This window comes from Periophthalmus magnuspinnatus, chromosome 23 (genome assembly GCF_009829125.3).
Source record: "Periophthalmus magnuspinnatus isolate fPerMag1 chromosome 23, fPerMag1.2.pri, whole genome shotgun sequence".
Lineage (NCBI taxonomy): Eukaryota > Metazoa > Chordata > Actinopteri > Gobiiformes > Gobiidae > Periophthalmus > Periophthalmus magnuspinnatus.
In genome coordinates, this window is record NC_047148.1 from 11177678 (window position 1) to 11204598 (window position 26921).

General features: G+C 38.9%; 1 protein-coding gene across 2 annotated transcripts; it reads left to right on the plus strand.

Annotated features, from left to right (window-relative positions):
• Positions 1-12465: 12465 nt before the first annotated feature.
• On the plus strand, positions 12466-25648 carry hgfa (hepatocyte growth factor a). 2 transcript variants are annotated; one of them, XM_055231907.1, is made up of 18 exons: positions 12466-12573; positions 15214-15370; positions 15478-15590; positions 15981-16092; positions 19087-19229; positions 19409-19529; positions 19666-19784; positions 21159-21330; positions 21416-21549; positions 22000-22093; positions 22948-23087; positions 23447-23479; positions 23561-23675; positions 23752-23826; positions 24441-24581; positions 24742-24848; positions 24926-25056; positions 25144-25648. In XM_055231907.1, the coding sequence occupies exons 1-18, from the start codon at positions 12510-12512 to the stop codon at positions 25318-25320; spliced, it is 2148 nt and encodes a 715-aa protein (XP_055087882.1). In that variant the 5' UTR covers positions 12466-12509; the 3' UTR covers positions 25321-25648. The 2 variants fall into 2 exon arrangements, with proteins under 2 accessions (XP_055087882.1, XP_055087883.1); XM_055231908.1 differs by having other exon boundaries at positions 24444-24581.
• The last annotated feature ends 1273 nt before the right edge of the window (positions 25649-26921 follow it).

Here is a 26921-nt window from a genome sequence, read left to right on the forward strand (position 1 = left end):
TTAGTATTTATTTAAAATGTTAAATATGGCTTTTATTGTAAGTAGCACATCTGGAGAACGACTATGCAGAGACCAATAATCTAACATTGTGTATTTTACTGAGCCTGAAAATGATTACGCTGACTTATGAAATAGCACTTTGGGTAAGTAGGATTTTATTGTTGATGGTTAATTCCCAATTATGGATTAACCTTGTTTTTAAAAATTGCTTTATTTATCTATCAACATCAATGATTTTTGTTTGTTTGTCAGTTTATCCGTTTTTGGACTAAAGATTAACCACATAACACTGAGCAAAAATGTATGTATTCTCAGCTTTTTGAGTACATTTTAAATCATTGTCAGGATCCACTGAGTAATGACACAAAAAAATACCCATATAAGCCACCCATAACCATATGTTTATGAAATCTCACAGTCTGAAATGTATTATATTCAGATGGAGCTTAAGCATTGACCCATTCCTACCAATTTGAGTCGCTTGTATTTTAGGGATTGTAGGAAGACATTTTACAACTCACTTTATTTGAGAATGTGTAATCTGTTTTTTATTTGACTTTGGCCATATTTATTGTGCTAAAATCCATGTTTCCGGTAACAACCCCATGTCCTTGGACCACTCTTCGCTGTCTGTTTTGGATGAGTTAAAATGGTAAGCACTCGTTGAAGATATCCTGTCTCTGGACTACATCTCTGAGCACCAGTGCAGTAGTAAATAAGTAGGTTTACACTCAAGTTGGCCTTTGTTTTGTTTCTGATTGTTATCCAAAACTGTGTGTTCCACTGTCACTAATGGCGCTTTGGCTTCAAGACACAGTAGGTTTTGTGTAAATAAGAAGAGTTTGTTGTGAAACTTCAACTAATAACAGTCATTACACCAGCGGATTTATTTTCCCACATTTGGCGTTTCAATTATTGGAGTAGCACACTATAGGACACACACAGACTGTAGTGTACAAATAATCAAATGGTATTGAAATCAAACTAATGCTGTTGATGAGTAGATGAAGTTTCAGTCACTGTCAAGTTGTTTGAGTCCAGTGGAGTTTTCAGACAAATTGCAGTTAAATTGAGAAATCTCTTCCCTAAATTTCAAAACATTTCAAAACATTCATTCATTCAGTTTCTACACATGATTGAAAATACATTGCTTAGTTGTCAGATCAAAAGGTCTTTCCCCTAAAACTGCCGATTTGTTAGACAATAATAGAAATTTTGCAACGGATTCCTTTATACAAACACTCCACACACATCCCTCGTGTCTCCCACAAACTAAACTCATTTGTACCCACATGTACGCAGTAAATAATCCTGTCTTCATACAATACGTTTACGGAGAAGAAATGTCAGCTTTGCGGTCTGTGGCTGTACTAAAACACAGAACAGCACAAAGAACAGAGTGGGACCACCAGAGCATTGTTCAGTCGTGGTCTCAATCCTAATATACAGCATGTCCCCCTGACTCTGGTCCAGAAGAGACGTTTGTAACTGCCCCTATCCCAAATGAGGTCAGTGGTGCTTCATTTAAACATTTTCAAACAGTTCATAAAGACATTGTTTGGCACCAGCTCAAGGCCCAGTCACAAGTGCTGTAATAAAGATCTTGTGACGCTTATTAGACACAAAGGGTTTCATTTCAGGCACGCTCAGATTGATATGTTTAGCATATCATTTCTCCCCCTCACTATTTCCACTTTTACTATTCTAGCTCAAAAACGTCTGCAGCCTGAGGGCCAGCAGTCCCCTGCATGCAACCTCTTACATTCTTACGGCTTTTTTTTTTAACATATTAGATTACAGTGATAGAGATTACAGTTTGGGAATGGCATTCTTTCAAACTGGAATAAACTAAATGGCTCCAGGTAGGATTAAAGGCATGTAGAAGTGGAAGGGAAACATATTGATTTCTGGGAATTTTGTAGCATCATTTTGACTTCTATAAATGTCAAATGATGGTTTTGTTATGGAAAAACAGAATTACTAATGAGAGAAACCGCTGGTCATAAAGTATGGTTAAGCTAGAACACCGTATTAATATAATGCCTAAATGATTCCTTCAGTATTTCCCTCGATATGGAGCACGACAGAGGTTACAGAAAATCTTCATGGTGGAAGCTTCACCAGTCTTCTGCATCAGTCTCAGTCATTTATCTATTCTATGGACTACTTGTAACACGTCTACAAGTTCAAAGGAAAAATTTGTGATAGCTAAATATTTATAAATATTTTAGATGTGCATGACAAAGGATATTATGCTTGACGTATATAAACTTAAACAAAGAACATTTCATGAAAATAAAACATTGTTGATTCCAAATATTGTCAAGCCACTTCTCCCCAAAACATCTTGATTTTATGTTGTTTACCTGCTCTGTTATTTAGATCCCTCTTTGTGATTCATGCATTTGTCTTTATGCGTTTGTTTGTTGTAATTGCTGCAGTATGGTAGCACAGACCTATCATGGACCTTTCATGTTGTTCTCCCACTACAAAAGAAAATTTATTTTATGAGACCACAAAAACAATAGACACATGTGTGACATTATCGGGATTAGAGGCTTTTGATGTCTCACTGTGTGACTTTTCATTTACTATACTACCAGTCTGAAGTTTGGACACACCATCTCATTCAGTGTTTTTTTTTTTTTTCTTTATTTGTACTCCTTTCTAAATTTTATATAAATACAGATGACATAAAACAGGTGCGTCCAAATGTTGGTGTATATGTTTATGCTATAACTTACTTTAAGCTGTAATAAAAGCCCACATTTGTGAGATCAATCTCATTCATTTAATTTGACCAAACCATATTATACTGTAAAAAAAAAAGTTCTTCAACAAAATATGTGTTTTAAATGTAACTGACTCTCCAAAAACATGCATTACATACATCAGAGTACACAAATGGTGGTCCAAGTAGTGGTGAATATGTTGTTCATAGTTAATTCTTCAATTATATTGATTGAGAATTGCACAATTGGCCCAAGATGCAAATCCAATCTGGCATTACACAGTACTGCCAGGCAAGACATGGAGGCGCCTTCAGGATAACAACTTGTTTGATTCACAAAGTACTGTTGCATTGTCAGCACCCACATTTTCCTATGATTCTTGTTTGAGTTGGGTAGAAAGACCAACTAATTCATGCATTTGCAGCCCCCACTGAGTTTCCTGTTACTGATATGATCTGATATTAGTAATGTTACATAACCAAGACAGAAAGTGGGGCAGACATCTCTTATAGTGTGAGTTATTTCCTGTGGGCTGCAGGTGTCTGGTCATCAGAGCAGTCATAACAGCACGTGTGTGGGTTAGAGACACATTATTCTTTTCTACTGCAGCCAAACCTCTGCTGGGGCTAAACACATGTCACATACACATGGCTACCAGCCCACACGCACTTCACACACACACACGAATAGTATATCAACAGTGATTGGATGTACTTAGTCTACTTTCCCACTCAAAGGTGACTGAGCTGACTCATTCACAGAGCTGCAACGCCAGTCTGTCCACTCATACACACTCATGGTTAGCAAAGGAGAGAGTAGCATGCAACACAACCACAGCACCGCAACAATTACACAAATCAAAGGGTTGCGTGCACTGTGGTTATGTGTGCGGTACAGTAAAAGAGAGATGTTAAGTCAGGTTTATCCATGTCGTTAAAGTACTTAAACTAACAAAGGCTAGAAGAATAGTTTAGTCATTGTTGTTGCTTTCTAAATGGTATTAACTGTGTGCGTCTACACAATTAAAGGTGTTACTGGGGTCTCTCCATGGCTCACTTAGTGGAATATAAAGTGCACTAAGGTGGTCCTGGTTCAGTTCAGATCAGTGTCTTACGTTCTAATACCTTGGTTATCGTTCCCTTGCCTGATAAATCTAGACTGAAATACACTGTAGGATGTTCACAATGCTTCTCTGCACTTCTGTAGAGCCATGATATCAGGTTTGTTTATTTCAATGATGCGTGAGAAACAAACAAGCTCATTGGTCATCTATCATTTAGCACAAAAGCAAATTTCTCACATCTTAGATTAACAGCATTTAGTACTATGCTCCTTGCTATGCTCATTTAAGCTTTCTTTTTCACTTCTATATTTGTTTTGACATAGATGAACTGCATGTTTTTGGCTAATCTGCTTGTCAATCCCGACCATCAGAACTCAGGATAAGAACGGAACAGGGCCCAGACTACACTTTTTTTATAGTATACAAGAAATGTGTGGTCTTGGCTGGCCAGGCAAATCTTTCCTTTCAAGAGGGAAGAGCCAAGAAGGGAAACTGTTCTTTAAATGTTGAGGTAAGTTTATTGAGATGTTGCTGGACTAGCATGAAATTTAGTTTAACCTGTAACAACACTGGCTGCTGCCTGAGCAATACTTTTGGTTTTGATATTGTAGAAAAGCTCTACAGGTGTGTGTGTATGTGTGTGTGCGTGCAGGGGTGGGTGTGTGTGTGTGTTTGTGTGTGTGTGTGTTAGTGATGACAGCATAGAGGAATGCTCTGCAGCTGCAGAGCAAGACATAATACTCACAAATAAAATGTCCATAAAGTGAACGCAATATTCATGCAATATTCACTGCAAACATCCTTTGTAATTTTATATCAGTATAAGTCTGAAAAGTGACCGTAGACGTATAAACATGAAAAATACTTCAGAAAATGTCCTAAAGTGGACCTAAAGCCAAAACCGTGGAAACCACAAAGATTAGTTTGTGAAAATAGTGAGGAAATTGCTACCATCTTGGACAATCTTGTTCTATGGCAATAGTGCAAATTACTAGTTGCAATTAGACCGTTTTAAATAAAATTTAAATAGCGAGCAGTGATAAAGGGCCCTCACAACCTTTGTGACCATGGAAGGGCATGCTTCTGTCGGAGGGCTGCCTATCAGCCCTGGCCTGACATATAATTCAAATTTGCCACTGTCACACTGGAATTAAATGTTTCTGTTCCGGTGTAACTTTGCAGGGGGAGCTGGAGAGTCATATTTAATTCACATGTGATTATGCCAAGGTCATTAAAATACACAAATGCTATACTCAGTACATTTAAATTTCATGATGTTTGCAAAAGTTACATGTATTTTTATGGTTTCAAAGGGGCTGCTTCATTAAGAGACTCACCATGACCACATCCTGAGACTTATGTCAATTCTTTTAACAACTTTTTGACAACAACCCCCAGATATGTCTTGACAATGCTACCGTAGTTTGGAGTCCGCCAGATAAAAATCCTAGGGCAAGTTTGTAAATCTACGAGGGCTAGATTTTGTCCATCTGCATATTTTGATTGAAAATGTCTGCTTTCACATCAGAGATAGGGTGTAGTCTCCATAGACTTTTTTATTCATGAGCACAAACACGCTGGGTGAACCGAATCTAATTTGATTAAGGAAAAAAAATAAATAAATCACTTTTTATTGACAAATTTGAGGCGAAACCATGCAAATGTGGTTGGCTTTTTTGTTCAGCACCACATAAAGTGTGTGTGTACAAATGTAATTTGTCTATGATAAACTGCATTTTTTCAAAGATAAAACTTCATTCTTTTTAGATCATCAAAATACACAAATGCTCCATTGGATCTGCCCAGATCCAACAATATTTGCAAAAGTTACAAGGATTACTATGCTTTCAAAATGGCTGATTCGTCCACGTCCTTCTCGCACATTCGTGCTCAGGCCCTAATTAACCTTTTACATAACTTACTGGTGCTATATGACCAATAGGACGCTGCTTTGATTCCCCTGGTGAATGTGTGTGTCCCACATTGTCAGTGTCACTGGCGTGTGTCTAGGTGTGTGTTGAATGCAGGTCAACCCTGGGTCTGGATAATTTGCCACAGATGAAACCTGACTCCATTGCAGTATACACCAGTGCACATTTCAAAGCTGCAGGAAATCTATTAGCACCTGGTGAGCACCCCACCCCTCCCTGTCCTCTCTCTCCCCCAGTACACCCTACTACAGCTCTCTCGCCCATCTCACCTCTGGCTGCCCCACCTCAGTCCATAAAACCCCACATGAATGCTGCAGTCCTGCTGTGCTGCTAAAGCTTGTAGATTAGCCCATGTGTATCCAGCGCGTGTGTGTGTCTATGGCATATATACCGCACACACTCCTCTCCCATTCAACAGTGTGTGACCTCTGTGAGCCAATGTGGACCTGTCTTTTACACACGTGGAGCCAGTTAGCGGTAAATGAGGTGCCAGACATGCATGCAGCAGCTGCCATACAAACAACTGCATACGGCTCAGTCACAGTGGGCATCCAGGCGGAATTCCAGGTCAGATCACCTGTGCTATCTTTATAGACATAGAAAAAAGAATTTGATTTTGTTTATTTCATATGGGCAACAGAAACAATAATTAACAAATAATCATATAAATCATATTAGAGAGAAAGTAATACACTCAAAATCCCTTTACAAATGAACTGTTAAGAATTACAAATATTGTTGTGGTTGATACATTGAAATTCATATTTTTTTAGGACAGTAACCACACATAATTTACACCTTCCTTGTTACATTTCAAATACAGCTTGTCACTGAGTTGCATAGAAAAACAGGGTTGTTAAATTCCTCTTTAGATTCTCCATAAGTAGACTGGCTACAGAACACCCAGAGGTAACAAATGTGTAATATCGTTTAACAGTCTCACATTGTGTCTGGGAAGCATGAATTAACAGATTTATAGAAGTTCACATGTGTGAGCCAGATGCAACAAGAGAAATCATTTTGCTCATGTATCATTCCTTTATCTGATTTATTTGGAAAGGCTGCATACTAAAATCGGGAATATTTAGGGTCCCACAAGCAAACGTTTCTTAAAAACGGATAGTAGAGTAATCACATCACCACTGGGACGTCAGGCCGAATAGAATATTACAGTTGTGTTGACAGTGGTGCGGATTTCTTGTTGAAAATAGAGGACTAGGTCATCTTCCACACGAGATTTAATGTAATCACATGACGACTTTGGGATTGCTGCTAGTGTGAAGAAATTTTGTGATGCTTAACTGTTGAGGCTGTCATTCTGGACACATGGCCCATTTAACCACCATCAAACACAGAATCACATGGACATTGCCAAGTCCAGCCACTGTGTCAAAAAGAAAACCCTAAAAGCCATTTCATCCATTCACGCTCAAGCATTCCAATACCAATTTACACTTACACTTAAGGCAATATGGCCCAAAGAACCACACAAGCAGGAATGGGACTAGAACCTCTTACTTTCGGGGTCGGCTGTACCTAATGACGCACTGTGGAATAAAAAGGGACATATTATGTTAATCAGACTTTTAGGAGCTGTTGACCATATAACAGTATTCCCTCATTATTAGCTTATTCATAATTCCAATTGATACATGCATATTTGAGCATCCTGCATTCAAGACTTGAGTGCGCAAAAAAAAAAATCTGTTTTCACTTATCCCCACCTACTGCTGCACTTACTTGTGATTCTTCAAAAAATTCCAACTCTGGGTCATACATGTAGGGTTCAAAAGTGTCAGTTTGCTATTGTCCAATGCTACTATCTAGAGGTGTGGCTAATCAGTTCTGCAGTTTAGAACAGGAAGTCAATGGCAGGTCGTCTCTATTATTAACCAATTATGTGATTTAAAATTAACTTAATACAAAATAATGATCTATAAATGTTGAAGCTTAAAACTATACCCAAAAAAGCATAATGTCTTCTTTGAGAACTTCAGACCTACCACAACGGTTAAGAAACCCAAACCCAAACAACCATAACCCCAAATGTGAACATAGGTTTACTTAAGCTTATCTTGTCTTTAACCATTACTTCGTGCACACTGTCTTTTAACCTGCTGCTAAATTTCATTATCTAAATCAGCTGTGTTGATGGACGTTAGGGCTTTCGAGTGCGCTAACCAGCCCACTATCTAAACCTGTAATTGGATTTATGTGCAAGAATGTTTTCCAAAGCCACACTTGTGAAATAGGTCCACATCTGCTGGCCATTAGCAGTGGACATAACATACAACAGAGAGAGGAAAGCCCCTGACGCCTTGATTCATTGGACCGCTGCGCGCCTTTTATTGCAGCTGAGGAGTAGACTTCAATGCGGCCTCCAAGCTTAGTGAGCCCTGCTTTATCTCTTTTGGTCACTACACTCTGCAGGTTTGGATTTCATATGTTTTTCCACCTGCCATTCAATCCCTCAGTCACCTTACTATCTCCCAGCCTTGTTTTACTTCACAAATTGATATAGTATTTGTGTATGTTATCTAAATTTAGATTTCTTGCACAATATTGCAAAGAGATAGAAAAGCAGGCAATATTCATCAAGGGATTATAGTATATATGTCATTATTTTTATTAATTACATCTTAAGCCTGCTTCAGTTAGAGGTCACATACTCATCAATGCTCCCTGATTACACTTTTGTGGACAGTGTCTAAAGGTAAGTTACACTGGTGCAGGTACATTTAGGCAACCAGGAACAGTGACCAGCTGCACTCCAGTTCCATTAACTACCTGCAGGATTTGTCTTGGTGGAAATGAATTTTCAGTGCCAGGAAGAAGCTCATCCAGACATGCAGAGAACATGCAAACACCACAAGGAAGGCCATACTAGGATTGAGAATCGAACCAAAGACTTCCTTGGCTGAAATGCTCACCATAAAGTCATGCAAATCAAATTACATAATCCCAACGTACACATTCAACAGTGAAAATCGCAGTATGTGCCTAAATAAATGTTGCATTTGCTTATATATCAAAAAATATAGAAAATACATATATATATTTTCTACATATATATATAGAGAATTTTTTTTTTTTTTTTTTTTTTTTTTTTGTCTTTCCATAGTTTTTTTTGTCTTTCCATAGTTTCTTCCTACTCCTTATTCCTCGTTCTGACTTTCTCTCCCCTCTGACTGTGACTGGTCATTTATCTATGTCAGTACAACTTCCAACACTCAACCTTTCCCAAAACGAGGATGTCCTGTGTCTTGATCTCTCGGTGGGCACAAGCAAGGCGGTCCAAGCACCCCGTGACCCCTCATCTGTCATGTGTGGGGGGAAAAGCACCTTCCTAATTGGAGGGAAAGCGTTGAGGGGCTGGGTGCTGTTAGGGAGCTTGTTATTGTAGTGTCGCTGAGGTCAAAGGGGAAAAAGGCTAGATCAGACTGATGATTATAAGCTCCTAAGCTCCTTCGGGACTAGCAATGGAGAGGTAAGTATTATGTTAGCAGTTTTTAATGTAGATAAAGTATTGTGTTAGCAGTTTTAGGTAAAACAGAAATTGACACTGTTGCCTGTTGATGACAGATTGAGAAACTGAAAAGTAGCCTAATCATACTTGTAGTTATGTAATGATTTGGTAAATGTATTTCCTTGTGTTACAGTCTCTGATATAATATAATTTGCTTTTTATAATGCTCATGTAAAGATCCAGTCTCCTTGTTTTCTTTAATGCTCGTCTATTCTCAATATTTCATATCAAAACCATACCAGTGTTAAGACCCATGTATCACCAGTGGGTGGTTTTCAGATTCTAAAATATGATCACACTCCCAGATGGGGGGCAAGACCCAATTTTCCTAATTGATTACATTTTAACAATATTAATTTTACCCGCCCCCCATATGTATGAAGTATTATTGATCTGTAGAATGTTGTGATATCATCTGAAATCCAGCAACAATCCCTAACAATCATGATTAATACAGTGGTGGAACTTAAAATAAAGTAATAAAATAATGTATCTAAGTATAAATTTTAGGTATTCGTACTTTACTAAGTAGATTTTAAAGTGGATACTTTTCACTTTTACTTTCCAAGATTTGAAAGCAGATATCTTTACATTTCTGCTCCACTACATATTTGTAAGGGACTAAAAAGTAAAATAACTTTTTACGATTGTCTGAGAGCTGCTGAAATGGCTGATTTTTAGCATGTTCACAATTCGAGCAAATAAAAAAGAAAAACAGCTAGAAAAAAAACAAAAAAAAAATTCTACTTTTACTTGAGTATTTATTTAGTTTTTTTGCTCCAGGATCTGTACTTGTACTTAAGTAACAAAATGGAGTACTTCTTCCACCATTGGTATAATATAATTGTGCAGTTATGATAATGTTGCAGTTATCATGGTTTACTTTCACCACTAATCTTGCAGGTGCTTATGAATTATTATAAGGCAACTGTGACGTTTACAGTATTATGGAAAAGGCCCTTGAGACCACTTACTCAATTCTAAGCACTTTTGGACAGTTTTTGGGAGAACTAGTGAGACACAAATCACAAAATCAAGAGTCAGCTAGCTTTGGAGGTTTGCTATTGTTGGTACTGGCATGGTGTTACTGAGAGAAATCCAGTTGTACGATAGTGAGTGCTGACAGGGTCTGGCCTTGAGATCTGCTTCTCTTTCTGTAATGATAAATGCGGCACATCTCCTACAGTTCAAGGCTCGTGACTTCCCTTTCCACACTACTTTACAGGGACATGCAGGGGTATGTGCAACGGAAGAAGCAAACAAAAAGCGGTAATGCATAGATTAAAATAAGCACTTTACATATGCTACTGTTGAAAAATGTTAGAGAGCCAAGGTGAGGACCTCTGTTATCTGTAAGCTTAGACTAGAGACACATCTCCCCCGCAAATCTATATATGTTTATTGACTATCCCTAGGAAAATGAGGAAAATGAAAGAGTTAAACTGTCTATTTTACACATCACTGTACAATTTTCCATACCCTAATTACCAGCAGACATGACTGACATCTTGGATCCCCCTGCGTTAGGCCAGGGACTGTGTGTGAAAAATAAATCATGCAAGTTAATACTCCCATCGCTTTGGTCTGTTATGAAAGAAACCACCTACCTCCAGCATCTTCTCCGTCTAAGCATAATCAGCTGTCAAAGCTAACTTATTTATCCCTCACTTGTGGAGGTATGTTGGGCCTGGTGCTGCCGCAGTTCAAAAGGTACCAACCTCATTTTCATATAGAGTCTGGATTTCCTCTTCTGCCCTGACACTGATTGACGTTGTGGGCAAGATGTGTGGGGTGTGCTGTTTGCTGCACCTTCTGAACGACTGCCTTAGAGCATGCAGAGCGCTGGACACCTGTTCATATGTGCACACACCAAAGAGAACCAGAAGGACCACAGAAAATCAAATGACCTGCACGCGCCTTAATGAGGAAGGGCCCAGCGCCTGGCATTCACTGCAGATTGCTTTATTCTTCCACTCTCTCTAGAGGCTTTTAAGCAGGCCGCCTGTTAACAGTTGAAGTGTGGATTTCCTGTCAAACGAGGGTTAGGGCCCAACAAAAGTCCAGTACATTGTTCCTAAATAGGATCACTTCCAGCTGCTGTGCATAAGAATACGCAGACGTACAACTTTTAATATCTTCTAATATGCCTCCAGGGAATGTAGGCTATGCCTTAAAGATTTTAATTTGAAATGACTAGTGACCCTCTATTCAGTCTTTATAGTACTATAATCAAAGTAATATTCAAGTGATAAAGATAAGGGCTATCTCATAGCAATTTCCCTCTCCTTCACCCCTGCTAAATACAAGGCCATTTTTATAGAGCTTTAGCAGATCAATCTTGCAATAATATACTAGTGAGTCTTGGCAGTACAGTTGTCTTCATACCTCCTTGTCCCATAGGATTTCTTAGTTTAACCAACAGGACAAATATTTCTTTGGTTCCGGTTAGACATAACTCTTATTCATGAGTGGATTTTCATGAGAACTGTGCAACTCCATACGCCCATCCCAAATCAAAAGCCCCAAATTACTGAAAGTCAATGTAATGTCCCCAAGAAGTATGGAAACACATCTTAAAAAATATATATATTTCTATGTCAATCGCTGCTTGCTGAAGGTTGACTAGTGTGTGCACTTTTCCTCTATGTTTATGGTAGTTTCCTGTTCTGGGACAATTACCTGTTTCCACCTGTGCTTCTGTGTGTGAGGTGCGTTGAAACCGCTCAGTCCTCTCAGGATTTAATCACCATACTTAAGGCCGAGAGCTCCTTGGCAAACGCCTCAAGAATCCAATCTGCCTTATAGTCTTATCTGTTTCTGAGCCAAAAGCACAAACCAAAGAAATGATTGTCTAAGCTAAAGCTGATAGGCCTGAGAACAAGCGGGTTCTCTGGTCCTGGGGAGCGCCTTTGCACATTTTTTTGAGTAATGTATTGTTCGGGGAAGGGAGGGGGGTTGGGCAAGAACTAAGCAATACAATACAAACATATTTTAAAGTAAGGTAAACATCTGAAAAATCAAATCACGATTGCTCAAAATAGGTTTTATTTTGAAATTTGCCACCGGATGTTGAGTTGATATAACTTCAAGCACTTGATGTTAGTAATGAGGGGCGCTGAGCGCAGTACAAAGTGGAGTAAAAGGGGGTTGAACCGAGGACGTGTGGATCACTGGAAGTCTCTCATCAATTTGAGAAAGACGAGACTTGTCCTGTACAGTCAGCCGCACTCCACACACGCTTCTTTGGGTATCTAACCATGAGGATTTACAAATTCATTTACCAAGCCTTGTTCTGCGCGCTCCTTACGGCTCTGCACTCAGGTAAAATGAATATTTCATTTGTCATTGCAGTTTGTCAGATTTTATTTTTAGCATAGTTAAAAAAAAAAACAAAAAAAAAAAAAACAATTTTAAAAAAACAAAATTTTGTCTATAGCCTACACAAAATCTTGAATGAATAACCTTTAAACTTTAAATGTGCAAATGAACTGTATACAAGTTGTTAATATATTATATGCAAAGTGATTACTATTAAATCACAACTTTATTAGCTACTAACTTCTTGATTAAGATACTTGCCCATGTTTGCCTGTGTTTGCTTTAACTTTTGAAAGTGTGCCCGCATCACTTGTGTCAGATGTCTCAGATTGCGTTGATCCGCACTGAACAGACCTTAACAGAGCTGCGCCTGAAGGCGGAGGTGCTTGCGCCAAAGCGCTCAGTTTGCAACGCTCGGGTATATAAACCGCCATTAAACTTTTATAGAGGTCAGAATAATTTGTGCAAGAAACACTGGTGCAATACTCTATTACTGTAATGTGTGATGCCAGATTCAGACTAAATCTTTTTGTAGTGAGCATGCAAGGATACATGAGCTCTCAGGTCATTCATTCAAACACCTGCTTTGTGCTTTTGATGTCCTGAGATTATGTGCTCATTACGGCTATCTCTCAATGAAACATTACATGCCATTGAATAAATCAGTGGGTCTCCACCAGTTTGCATCTAGCTCTGACCCTGACCCCTGACCTTATTGTAAATGGGGAAACAAAAGTTGAGAACACGATTCTAGCTTTGGTGTTCTGTGCCTGTCCCACCAGAGACATTTGTGAGGAAGAGGGGTGGAGGGTGAACATCTGGACAAAAAGTCCAGTTCCCCATCTCTCTGAAGCAGATGTAATGTCTGCTTAATTCCCAGACAGAACCTGCTTCTCTCTTGCGCTCCCATTGAGCAGCTGTGCCATGAAGCCATCTAGCCTGACTATGTTGGGGAGAGGTGTGCTTTGGTTAAGCATTGACTCAGGGTGGCCTCATGGAAGTGAAAGCGAGATCATCCCCTCATCACATCTAGATTTTTCTCTGCCGAGACACACACCTGTAACTTACAGCAATTTCTGCCACTTTCTATTAAATCTCGTCACTCCGCTGTAGCACTGATTGAGCAGCTTTAATTCTAATCGTCTCCCTGAGTAAATGTTTGGGATGTGAAGATAGCAGAGGTCCGACTGCGAGAAGAGGAAGAGCCTAAGTGAAATCTAATTGAGCAGCCTCGCCAGACATCAGGGCTGGAACAACAGTGTGATGAGTGCCAGATGTGGTCTAGTGGAGCCTAAACATTAATAACACGTCCGCCCCAAAAACCATTTTCAACCACGAGGAGCCACAGTTTACAATATCCTAAGTACACACAACGCCTACAGTTGGATCTTGGCACGAGACTGAATTTCTGTAACTTAGTAGCATAAGAGATTCATCTGAAATTGATCCCACACTTTACCCTTATTATAAGAAAGAGGAAACGACTGTAAATAAACGTGGTGCATCTGAAGCTTGTGGCCTCAGGAGACAGCAGATTGGAGACATGCTCTGTGAAGGATGTGCCTCTAACTTTGACCAGTAAGGTAACACATGATGGATTTGTATTACAAAGGATTCATAGGTAAAATATAGTTTTGTCCTGCTTTTGAACCCATTGGATCTGCTATACTATGTATGCAATGGACTCTTTGTGTTTTTGTTTGAAGTTTGTCTTCCAGAGAAATGGATTTAAAAGGTCTATAAATAAAAGAATGATTTATAATACTCTGTTTCTTTTGCACTGTTGACAGCTCCATATTTATGTACATGGGCCATTTCACTTTAAAGTGTTGGATGCCAATAAAGGAAAAACAGAAGATAGGGCGACACTGAAACTTTCCAGCAATCTGCAATTACTCCTTTTCTGTATCAAATCATTATGAAGTTACTGTACTTAAACAGCAGGGGGTTTAATAAGACTTTAATGGTTGGCCTTAGAGTTCACTGTAAAGGCTCATGAAGTTAGAAATAGTCTCCCTCAGGAATCTCAAATATCCATAAAATATATCTGTAATAATAGCAAAAAAACGTAAATATACTGCAGAGCAGTAAAACATACTACTGGATTATTTTGAACGGTCCATGGCAGTAAAATATAAGATATGTTCCATGACCATCACAAAGTGAGACTGTATGCGTTTGGATTGACATGACTCTGGTTTTGGCTGTGTTCTCAGTTCAGGGCGTTTTTAAACTTGAGAGGCAGCCACAATCATCTGAAGCACTACAGCAGGAGGTGTTTCCACATGGACACACTTCTGCTCTATGAAACAGTGTGTTACTTCAATATGGGCCGCAAAGATAAACCTAAGACACATAAAAACTTTAGGGCTTCTTTGCGGCCTGCACAGTGGTCATGCATCAGAACAGATAGTAGCATGCCATCTCTGCATCTGGAGGAAGCTCTGAACTAACTCTGTAATAGGAGGCCACACAGTGAGATAGATCTTATCCAGACTTACTACTTTCTACCATTCCTGTGTGCCAAGCTCTGCTTGCTGTGAAAAAAGTATAGGGTTGTAAATATAATACTTTTGCAACTACTATTGATTAAATTTCAAAAATAATTTAAGACTGACAATCTAGAATTCCCTTGCGTTTTAGGTAACTGCAGAAGAAACCATCAGTGTTTACAGAAGTATGAGAAGACAGAGAACCACATGTTGGCTTGCACAAACTGCCCACAGACCCCTTTGGTACGAAACAGTCGATCACCTGAGCACTGTGCCCGCAAGTGCAAAAAAGCTAAGAAAAACTGCAGGTGAGTTATGCTTCTTTTGGACATGACTTGTGCTTTCTGTGGTCATGCTATATCTGGTCTATGGTAAACTTACATTATTTATTTGCATTCTGATTTACTCTTTATAGGGCTTTCAACTTTCAAAGGCACAGCCAGAAATGCCACTTGCTTCCATTTGACCGTTTCGGCACTGATGTGCAGAAGCAGAGCAACTCTAATTTCACGCTGTATGAGAAAAAAGGTCAATGTCATTGATGGAATCTTTGTGTATATAGTTAAAATAAGCCACCAAATGTACCCTTGTTGCTTTGAATGGTCACAGTGAGAGGTTTTCCTTGGTCCTCTCTTGTGAAATCTCACACTAAAGTATTTACAAAAACTCCTCCCTGTGACATTTAGCGAACTCGAGGAAGTTTTCTGTTAATAATAACACACAAACTGGGACATACTGAAACACTTGAAGGCATCTCCATGTCCAAACATGGTAAAAGACTAAATATATTCCAGGTGGTCAATGTTGTGCATGCAAGCAAACTTTTAATTAAATGCACAGAAGAACAAAAGGGATAGAAAGACAGGATTATAGACTTGAAGATGTTTGTAATGACCTTAATCTGCTTGTCCCTCTCAGATTATATTAGAGAGTGCATCATTGGCACCAACAACTACAGAGGCCGTAGGTCATGGACCAAGTCAAACATCACATGCCAAGCCTGGTCTGATAACATCATCAATGAACACACGTAAGTCCGTCTGCTTTGAAATAACAAGAAGATGGCATTAAGAAACTGAGTTAGGAGTTTATGTGTCAAATTTTTTGTATAAATATGAACAATGAGTAAACCAGAAAAAAATGAATCGTTGTCAAAAAGAACAAAGTAGAGAGCAGTAATAATGCCACACTTTCATGGACGTGTAGCTTGTATTTATTTAATATGTTTTTTGTTTTTTTTTACCTCATTCATATGCCCACAGTGCACTTCTTGCAGTCCATGTCATGTACATTTGAAACAGTCACCTTTCAAAGCTTGTTCTCATAATCCCAGGTCTTCCATCAGCTCTTTCCATCTGTGTTGCTGATACAACACAGACCTGAGTCACTGATTTAGTAATTCCTATCCATCCTTCTGCATCTCAGGGGTTAAAAGAAAAGGGGAGGCCTTGAAGATGAATGCTTATCCAGAGTTTAGTCAGATTTCTTTCAACACAAGCAGGGATCTCCTCCCAAATGAGTTTTTTTTTCTTCATGGCAGGACTTCAGGTGTATCCCAAAATATTTTCCCACTGGCTGTAAGAAAGAGAGAGATTAGTGAATTTGAAGGGACAGTTCTGGCACCTACCGCTTCTCATTAGTTATACTAAAAACCACATGAAAATAAAAGGCGGAAGTAAGTGCACAGAGAATGCAATTTTCATAGAGTTTTGTCTGGTCTGACATTGTCATGGTATCTTGATAGCTCAGGCATCCTGGAACAAGAATTGATTTGAATATAATATTCATTGTATTTTAGCTTTAAATTATCAGCTGTTTTTCCCTGTGATGAGTTGCTATTTCGGTGTAATAGTGTAGAATAGAATAAATAAAATTGGCCCATGAGAAATTTGTTGTGGACGATTTGCCACGAAACAAACACTCAGTAGCAACAGTATAAATACATCATTGAGAAAAGAGATAAAAAAAATATATGGCAACATGACAACAACAACAAGGTCCTTGTGATGGTAAAATTCATTATTTTTGGAAGTAATTTAGAATTCAATACTTTTATAAATTTGGGATAAAACACTGTGCTTCTCACTGTGCTCAAACACAGACTTTTAGCCATTGTTTGAGAGACAGGCAGTTTAACCAATCACAGTGAAGTATGAATTGGGAAAGGCAGGCGAATGTAGTTACCTATTAAAGATAGTATAAAGCAGATCAAATTGTGATCTTAACTCTACTTGTCAGGGTGAAAGAGTTCTTTACTTGAGGGAGATTTGGTGCCACTGGAGTTACCTAACATAGGACAATCCTGCTGTGTGATAGTTAGCGTCAATGAGAACCATGCACCACTGGAGCTTCAGGTAGCTATTATTTTCACGCTCAACTGCTTGCGATGAGCACAAGGTGATTTCTTAACAGTTTCTCTTCAAAGATTGGAACTTCCGCTTGGATGTCAGTATTTAGTGTTGGAGCCGTGATAGATGTGTACAAATGTTTTGGAAAATATCTTTTAATAATATGATATAATAATATAACTTACAGAACATTTATGCGTAAATTGTATGTGGATAAGACTGTTGCTGACCACAAAATCATGCTAAGTATCATACAAATGTGTTTATTTTATAAGCATAGAACAAATTAAAGATTACATTCATAAGCATGGCCAAAGTTGTGGATGAAAAATACAGTACATCTGTACATCACCACTACATATTTTTGCACATTTGTGATGTAGGGCATTTCTCAGTGACATCACAGTCGGTCCTCATCAGCATGTTCCATAATGAGGTGTGTGTGCATTGTGTTTGCCCACTCTCCAGAGGATGCACGTTTTGGCAAGAGCATGAATAACTGGTCAACATCTGTTAGCACAATATCATTATATGAGGCTAACTTTCTCCAAAATGTAGCTGTGATGTGAGGAGTACTTAAACATTATCATATTAACAAGATTTTGAGCTAACAGGTTACATATTTTTGTTTCATCCAGTTGGAAATAAACCTTGATTGGGACTGTATTTGTTTGGTAGGTTAGTCTATATTGTAATCTGTGATGTCCTTCTTACAGTCCCTGTTCACTCGGTTAACTTGTAGATTTCCCCTCCTTATGGTTTGAATAATGCTGAACATTAGTGTGGAAGCCTTGCGTAAGCCCCAGGGTATTGAGGGGAGCAGAGCAGACTCCCCCAAGTAAAGAGTCATTGCCTGGGGTAGAGGCTGCTGAAGGGAGGGTCGGCACCAGGACTACACATGTTGTTTCTTTTACATCATTGATTTCACACCGGGGGACTGTCGTTTTGCTCAGTGGATTAGGCTCAGCATGTCTCTTTAAAAATAGGCACTTCATAGACTTAAATTTCCTCTCCAGTGTGTTTTTTGTGTTAGCTGTGTGTCTCTAGGTGGGAGGGAGCGCAGTCGGCATGGATCAGGGGGTGCTGACACACCAGCTTTTCATCATCCTGCTCTGACAGAGGACCAATTTCACACACTGTCCATTTAGTGCAGTCATCCCCTGCCTCTCCCATTGTTACATACCATATGTCTGGACTAGCCAGGCTCTTTTCTCCAAATGTCTGTGCTACAGTCACTTGTTCAAGCTGACATGATAGAGTCGATGACAGAGAGGGATTAGTTTTAAATGTGTTCAAAGGCTGCCAGAAAAAGACTTGCATCAGTTACTCCAAGTGGCTCATAGCATTGTTCTGAGCGGCTGGAGGTTACTGTTCTGTGACAGACCCTGGCTGCCTCACACTTGAGTAAAATGTCTTATGGTAGGAATCACCGGCAAAACTAATAAAGGTGAATGAAAGCCATTCATGTTTTCTATAGAAGTTCTTAATTGGTTATTTTAACACTGTACCATGGCCTTAACCTCTAAAGTATATTTGAAGTGTTGTAGAGAGCCCAGCATAGAATTAGATGGCATTGAGCATGATTTGTACCCTTCTGTGTACATGGCTATTCTGTAAAATATATTTTCAAAGCTGATAATATCAGTTTTAGTAATATCCATTTCTACACACTGCAGGTTTTATCCGGATAGGTACCCAGCGCATGATCTGCGAGAGAATTTCTGTCGAAATCCCAACAACGATCCTGGTGGTCCCTGGTGCTACACCATTGACCCAAATGTACGTGCTGAAGAGTGTGGCATACCTCAGTGTTCAGAGGGTAAGACCCTCCCAACGCCTTCTCTAGACATAAGCTAATTGTAGAGAAACATGGCATGTAACTTATTCTCATAGAAGTGTCTAAAAGTACATTGTCATAGTGTAAGTTTGGATTTCTTAGTTTTTGCCTCCATAGGCCTATTATTTGCTGATTCTTAGAGATTGTTCATCTCTCCACAGAGGAATGTATGAAGTGTAATGGGGAGGATTACAGAGGCAGAGTGGATCACACTGAGGGTGGCCGAGAGTGTCAGAGATGGGACTCAGTGCGTCCTCATAAACACCTCTTCCAGCCCAAAAAGTAAGAGAAGTGTTTTCCCAGAGCACACCTACACACCTGGCTCATGCATCAGAAGACATACTTATCCTCAGGAGGGACAGACCTCACGCACTATCCTGTGTCCACTCACATGTTTTTCTTTTCTCTCTGTTGTCAGGTACCGTGACAAAAACTTAAAAGATAACTACTGTCGTAACCCAGACAATCGCCTGCGTCCCTGGTGTTACACCATGGATCCTAAAATTCCATGGGAGTATTGCAACATCACTGTGTGTGGTAAGAAATAGAAATACTATGTTATAATATAACACAGGTCACCTCCTTAGAAGCACAAAATTACAATTTTATGGCTACTGCCACAACTTGAGCTTGTGGTTTTGTGGCTGGCTGTGGATTATCTTTTAGACTCTTATGCAGTTTTGAAGAACCACGGGGTTAGTTCATAACACATTTGGAGTTTTAGGAGACATTGTGTGAATATCTCACTCCACTTTGGAGACTTGTTTTGTCAACCCAGCAGAACAGAGGACATCATGCAGGTTCTGGTGTAATATTTAAGTAATGACAAAAAGAATTGACCTTTTCTGTTGCAAAGTGGTATACAACAATTGAGCTTTAAAACTGCACAACCACGTATATACATTGTCAAAAAAAACAAAAACAAAAAAAACAACATCCAGCATTGCCTAATTTATTGGACAGCAGAACTGATTTTATGTGTGCTTTTATCTTTATTGATGTACATTGAATCCATGTTTGAGCACTGACATAGCTGAAATAAAATGTAGTTTGTATAACATTTGCCTTCATACATTATGCAAAAGACAACACTGTGCTTGAGAGTCTATTCATGTTTCCTTTGTATGTTGACATTGTCCCACATGTGCAGAACAAACAACCAGAGCATCTATCTTTCCTTGTCTGTGACACACACATGCATTTTACATGCACATGCAGTGATTTACTGTGGACTGAGGATCTGCATTTGTCCAGATGTGTGTAGTCCTGTATGTCTGCTCTTAGAAAGATAAAAACACTGACCTGTGCATGGTACAGCGCAGACACTGGCATGCGTTACATCAAACCAAAGATTCCTCATTTGCGGCCTTCACTTTCCTCCTCAAACATTTCCTTCACTCCTCCATCTGCTCCACCGTATTTGTCAAAGGCTAAGGAAACAGACAGAAATCCAAGAGGGAGAGGTTCCGTCTATCCCTGTTCCCTGGTCTTGCTGAAGAGCAGAATTCCATTTGAGAATGCTTGGAATAGTTTTCCTATGAATATAGCAGTAAGCTTTTATGTCATAGTTTGGATAGTTTATAAACAGACTTATCTAGATTTTTTAAACAGAAAAATCTTGTTGATAACCTGTGCCATTGCGTGCTGTCAAAAAATTGCTTAACTTCTGACTTCCATTGTGGATGTACCTGCAGTACATCCAGGAATGAGGGGCACAACTATTATGAATACAGAGAGTTTCCTATCTTGGTGCAGAAGACAGAGTTATGCTACGTTTTTTTTTTTTTTATCATCTGTTACCTGCATCCTTCTCTCTAATGACTATCTGGACCTTACTTTTTGCTATTGGAGAGGTGTTTTTTTTTTTTTTTTTTTTTTAAATCAACAATAATGTTTTTTTTCTGTCCATAGACTCAGACTACAGTGAGGACCTTATTGCTAATACGTCAACATCCTGTTTAGAGGGAAAGGGGGCTGATTACAGAGGCACTACAAATGTTACTCCGGAGGGTGTGTCCTGTCAGCGCTGGGATTCACAGTTCCCCCACAAGCACTCATTTCTGCCTGAGAACTACAAGTGCAAGTGAGTAATTGTGTGTGTTTGTGACTGTAAAACCAATAGAAATTGAAAGCCAGTATTAGACCCCCTTCTGTCATTCCTGTGCTAGAGACCTGAGAGAGAATTATTGCCGTAACCCTGATGGCTCAGATCAACCATGGTGCTTCACGACAGATCCAAATCAGAGGAGAGCCAACTGCACTCATATCCCACGGTGTGGTGCTGAAGCCTCTCAAGAAACTGGTAATTAATTGACATACTTCATAAGTTTATCACAGCTTAGAATCCACAAAGACCAAGCGTACAGTGTTGTTTTTACATAATTACATAATAATATTGTGTTTGTAATTGTGAGAGACAGATGCTTGAAAGACATGTCATGTTTTCACAAAGTAGAATTACTCAAGCATTTTCAGTATTGGACCTAAATGATTCAGCCTCTTGGCAGCATATTGCCCTGTGAATTTAATTTTATGGAAGAAAAGAAATGTTCATCATTTCCCATAGTTCTCTGCAGCAATAAGTCAGTTTTGAAAGCTCTGCTTCTATTTAAGGACAGACCAAAATGGAAATGAAATTGAAGGATGGCAATTTAATCAAATTTCCAAAAACGTAATTCTAAAATATATGTCAATGCTTCAAAACATTTTTTAACCTTGGAATGTCATCCAAACAAATAATATTTTCTTTCAGAGTGTTATGAAGACACCGGGGAGACCTACCAGGGAACATTATCTATCACCCGATCAGGAATACCCTGTGCAAATTGGTCACAACATATAAACAGGTACTAGAGATTTACATTTTGACTTTTATGAGCAACAACTTTTTAAAACCTGTTGTGAAACTTAACAACCAGGGGCTCCTCAAAGGTCAATTGTCCATTTATGTTTCATTGAACCTTGAGGTGCACCTCAAGTCCTTAGTAAATGCTCGATGTTGAAATAGAAGCAGTTACAATTACTTAATTTAACGGAATTTGAAAAGCCAAAATGGCACAGACAGATGGACATGTTCCAGAGCTGACCTATGACCTCAGGAAGTGCTTTCTGAGCAAAGCAGATCAAAGCCAATCAGCTCCCTCACATTGGCTGCAGCCAGCGTGTCTGCCCTGCCCAAGGTGAAGGGTCAGCCCAGAAGAATCGCTGAGAGCTACAGCTTGTTTAACATTCTCCCGTGAAGTGAAATTATCTGCACCCATTGACAAATTGTTGCTCAATGCTATCCATTAACTTCATGTGTGTGTCTCTCAACTTCCATTGTGTAATTGACTGTCAAGATTACTTTGAAATCTGTTATTACATTTAAATCTACTGGTAGCAGTTGGACCATGACAACAACACAAAATTACTATAAATGTGAATTCCTAAAAGTTGGGAATACAACCAAAATAATTCCACAAACAACGTGGCTCCTGCTGGTCTGTCCTGCTCAGAGTGCATACTTTCATACTCCCATGAGCACTGTTCACAAAACTCTATTTCCTTCTACAGGATCTCTGGAACTACAGATCTTTCACAGTGCAGTCTTAGATAGACTTTCTTGGCATAGCATTCTTTTTAAATGTACTACACCAAAGTATGAGATGGATACTGAGCATATGAGCGTAAATAAATAAAAACTCATTTGTGTGTTTTTCAGTGGGGATTCACACTCTACAATATCACACGTAGGGCTAGAAAAGAACTACTGCCGGAATCCAGACAGAGACAAGCATGGACCCTGGTGTTATACCAACCCTAACACGCGCCTGTCCTGGGACTACTGCAAACTGAAGCGGTGTAAGTAGTCTCAGCCATAAATAACAGAATGTTGTACACAATACTATTGTAATACCAGTTACATTGATGCTTTAAGCATTTGGTTAACTGCGGCTTGTCCATACTGAACAAATGTACAATTTCCAGACAGGGGACATATGTAGATCACTTGGCTTCACAAGCAGGTGGTTACAAAATCTTCTTTCGTTTTCTACATAAGTACTTTCAGCCTTGAACAAATGTATTTCTTGAGCTTTTTCTACTCCTGCATAACCTATAATCAGTACCAATAGTTATAGATACGTTAATAATACTGGGGTTCTGTGTCCAAAGACATGTACTCATGTACTCAGTACTGATGTCGTCTGGGTTCTTTTTAGGTGAATCTGCGACAGAAGTCCCTCAAGTTAGCTGTAAGATTTTTATTCTTTATAATATAGCACATATAGGGAAAAGCATCTACCTGTAACTAATACTGTGTCCACAATATGTAGTTTCAGATGTAACAAAAGCCAAAATTTCATGCTTTGTGCATATAAACACCCGGATAGTTGGAGGACATGAAGTGCGAGGATCAGACGGCAGCTGGGTAGTTAGCATTCAAAGAGAGTAAGTTATTTAATTTGTCATAAAATAGTTAATCCATGTTTGATGCCTTTGATAAAGCACTGTCATTTTTTTCTAGGAACATTCATTTGTGCGGGGGCTCTTTGATCAGGGAGGACTGGGTTTTGACAGACCAACAATGTTTCACCTCTTGGTAAATCTTAACTCTCCGATGCTTTTGCTGATACATTTCCTTCCCATGTTTCTGCTATCTAAAATGATTGTTATCACTCAAATGCCTTTAAACTCCTCTTTATTCTTCTGTATATGTTACAGTTTTCTTTTATCTTGTTACTTCATAAAGGATACATTTAATAGTATATATGCTATACAGTATGTTACCAATTATAGAACATTCCCATTTGAACCATGTAGTACATACAAACTAGTACTGGTACATCAGAAGAAATGGAAAAGCACCTTTCTACTATACATGTAGAACACATGGTATAGATCAGTAGCTTCAGGCTACTAAAGAGTTGGCTCTCTGTAGCTACTGGTATAGATCAGATAATATCGTAATGGTGAGGAATCCCAGCGCTCCGGTCGCAGCTGCATACTGCTCTTGTGTACTGCATAACGTTCTGCAAGAGTGAGTTCAACAATCTGGAGGATTAAAATGTGTCTTTAATAGTGTGTGATAATATGTTTCAATGGCTATCTCAGATAATGTGACAACTTGTTGGCAGATTATGCCCTACATGACACAGTGCACATAATGATTTATAGCTGATGTCCAGTGCATCTTCTGTTTGTTGTTTTCGGGAGCAGTGTTCCAGATCTGAAGGACTACAGTGTGCAGGTTGGGCTAAGGCAGCTCAATGACTCTTATAACCATCCCAGACTCCGCATCTCACGCCTCATCTGTGGCCCAGAGGGGTCCAACCTCGTCATGTTGAAATTAACAGAGTAAGTGGCTACCCCTGTTTTTTTACATTTAATATTAAGGTTAAAAGATTAAAAGATAAGGTGACATTTTGTAACATTGAGTGTTGAAAAATAAAATCTAATGTACAGGGACATTTGTCTAAATAAATCTATTCCAAGTTGTATTTTCTGCTGTTTCTAGCCCTGCCCCTGTGTCTGAGGGTGCCTCTACCATTCATCTTCCTGTGAAAGAATGTCACATCCCTGAAGGCACCAACTGCACCATGTACGGCTGGGGGGAAACCAAAAGTACTGACATTACTCACACTCACCAAGTCTGACATTCAATTCTCTATTGAGATACTCAGATGCAGTTTGTGTTACAGGCACAGGGTCTGATGACACTTTGAACTCGGTCACCATGGCGATGGACAGTAAGATGTGCTTACAAATCAAAGGCAATGCTGGGGACAGCAGGATATGTGCAGGGGGCAGAAGAGGAGAGGGAGTGTGTGATGTAAGCTGTTTAATTTCAGAAAAAAAAAACTGTAACAGTTGTTATCGGTTTGGTTTTTATAACATCACATGTGCTTTATCTTCACAGAGAGACTATGGAGGTCCACTGGTGTGTCAAGAACATGAACGCAAAGTCATCATTGGTGTGAGCATCCAAAGGACCAAATGTGCTTCTTCACAACCAGCACTTTTTGTCAATGTTGCCTTCTATTCAGAGTGGATTTACAAAGTCTTTAAACTTTACCCCAGTCTGGAAAGAAACTAGGCTGCATGCAGGATTCTGAGCCTGGGAGGAGGACAATGGGAATTCAGATCAGTATTTTGAGGATCTAAGTGAATGTTTCAACCCAGATGGATATGGCACATGGGATGTAAAATGAATGAAGATATTATTACAACCCAGTCCTGGGCACATATAGGAATTGTTTTGGCATGCTCAGATTTTCTGAAGCCATGCAAACAAAGACTACAAACATTTCAATGTCTCCTGGATTATACTTGAATTTTGATGGCGCACGAGTGTGCCCTATGGAACTACATGAGACATTAAAAGGATTGATCTGCACAAAGGACTGTTCACGTTGTGCATGTATAGCTCACATCTTCAGTTCAGATTCAATTTTAAGGGTCATCACAAATATTTTGTGCAACTTGTACATTGGATTAGTTTGTTTTACAACAGATACCCTTTGGGCTGCATCCTTTTATCACAACGAGTACCCTATGTCTGAATTTCACATTTTGGCCATAACCCTGTCCTTATCAGTCAATATTGAGAGTCTCAATTGGCATATAGTCTGCAAAAATAGACGGAAGAAAAAAGTACATTTTTCATTTTGTACAATTGGCCTAAAGTCTTGTAGGTTTAGACTTGGAATTGAAAATCTATTTGGAAACCAAGTTAGTCATAGTTTAAAAAAAAAAAAAAAGCTAATTGTGAGCGGTATCCCAAGTTAAATGTCACTGTCAGTTAGTTTACCCGTGAGAGGCTCAAAGAAGGATTCTACGAACGGCCTCAAATCTTGTGCTAATATTTGTAGCATGAGAACGAGAGAAGAGCTATGCCAAATATAACATAGCTACTCAGTCTCCTATTTGGAGGGAACTCTGGCCCCTGGCGGGCTGTGTGTGGTCAGTAGGATAGTTTACACTTTTTAACTGTGGAAAGTGCAGATTTATGAAGCATTTTTTAACCACAACTTTATGGGTCTTATAGATCTGAGTATTGTAGTTTTTTTTGTGAATATTGTAATATGAATTTATTTATTTTTATGTGTGCATAGCTGCAGGCCTACACAATAATATTATTTGCTGGATTTTTTTTTAAACAAGATGGAAACTATTGAGAGCAGCAATATTTGGCTTATCTTTGTATTACGTACTGGGAATGTGTGTTGGCCAGAATCTCAGAGTCAGAATCAACTTTATTGTTGTACAGGAAATGAACAAAACACATAGCAGTGATACAAGACAGAGACAGTGACAGATACAACACATAATCTGCTGTTTTTGTTTTATTCATCAGATTTATGAGTGACAGAATGAATTTATTTTCGAATCTGAAAATTTAAATCTAATAATTTTATACCTAATGTTTTTGACTGTTTCATCTAATATAATGAACATCATAATGCAGGCCGAAGTGTATATAATAAAAAATATGATCACTTTGATCATCAATACAAGATTGCAATAGTTTACTGCCTCTAGTCAAGAATGTTTGTGATTAAAATCACAGTATGACAGTTGCACTATAAAAACAAAAAGTCTTACTCTTTTTAACATAATGGCATGTTTTACAAGAGCTTGTTGTACAATAGTGCATGCATGTAATTTAACATTTTTACAGAAATTGTTGAACAACAT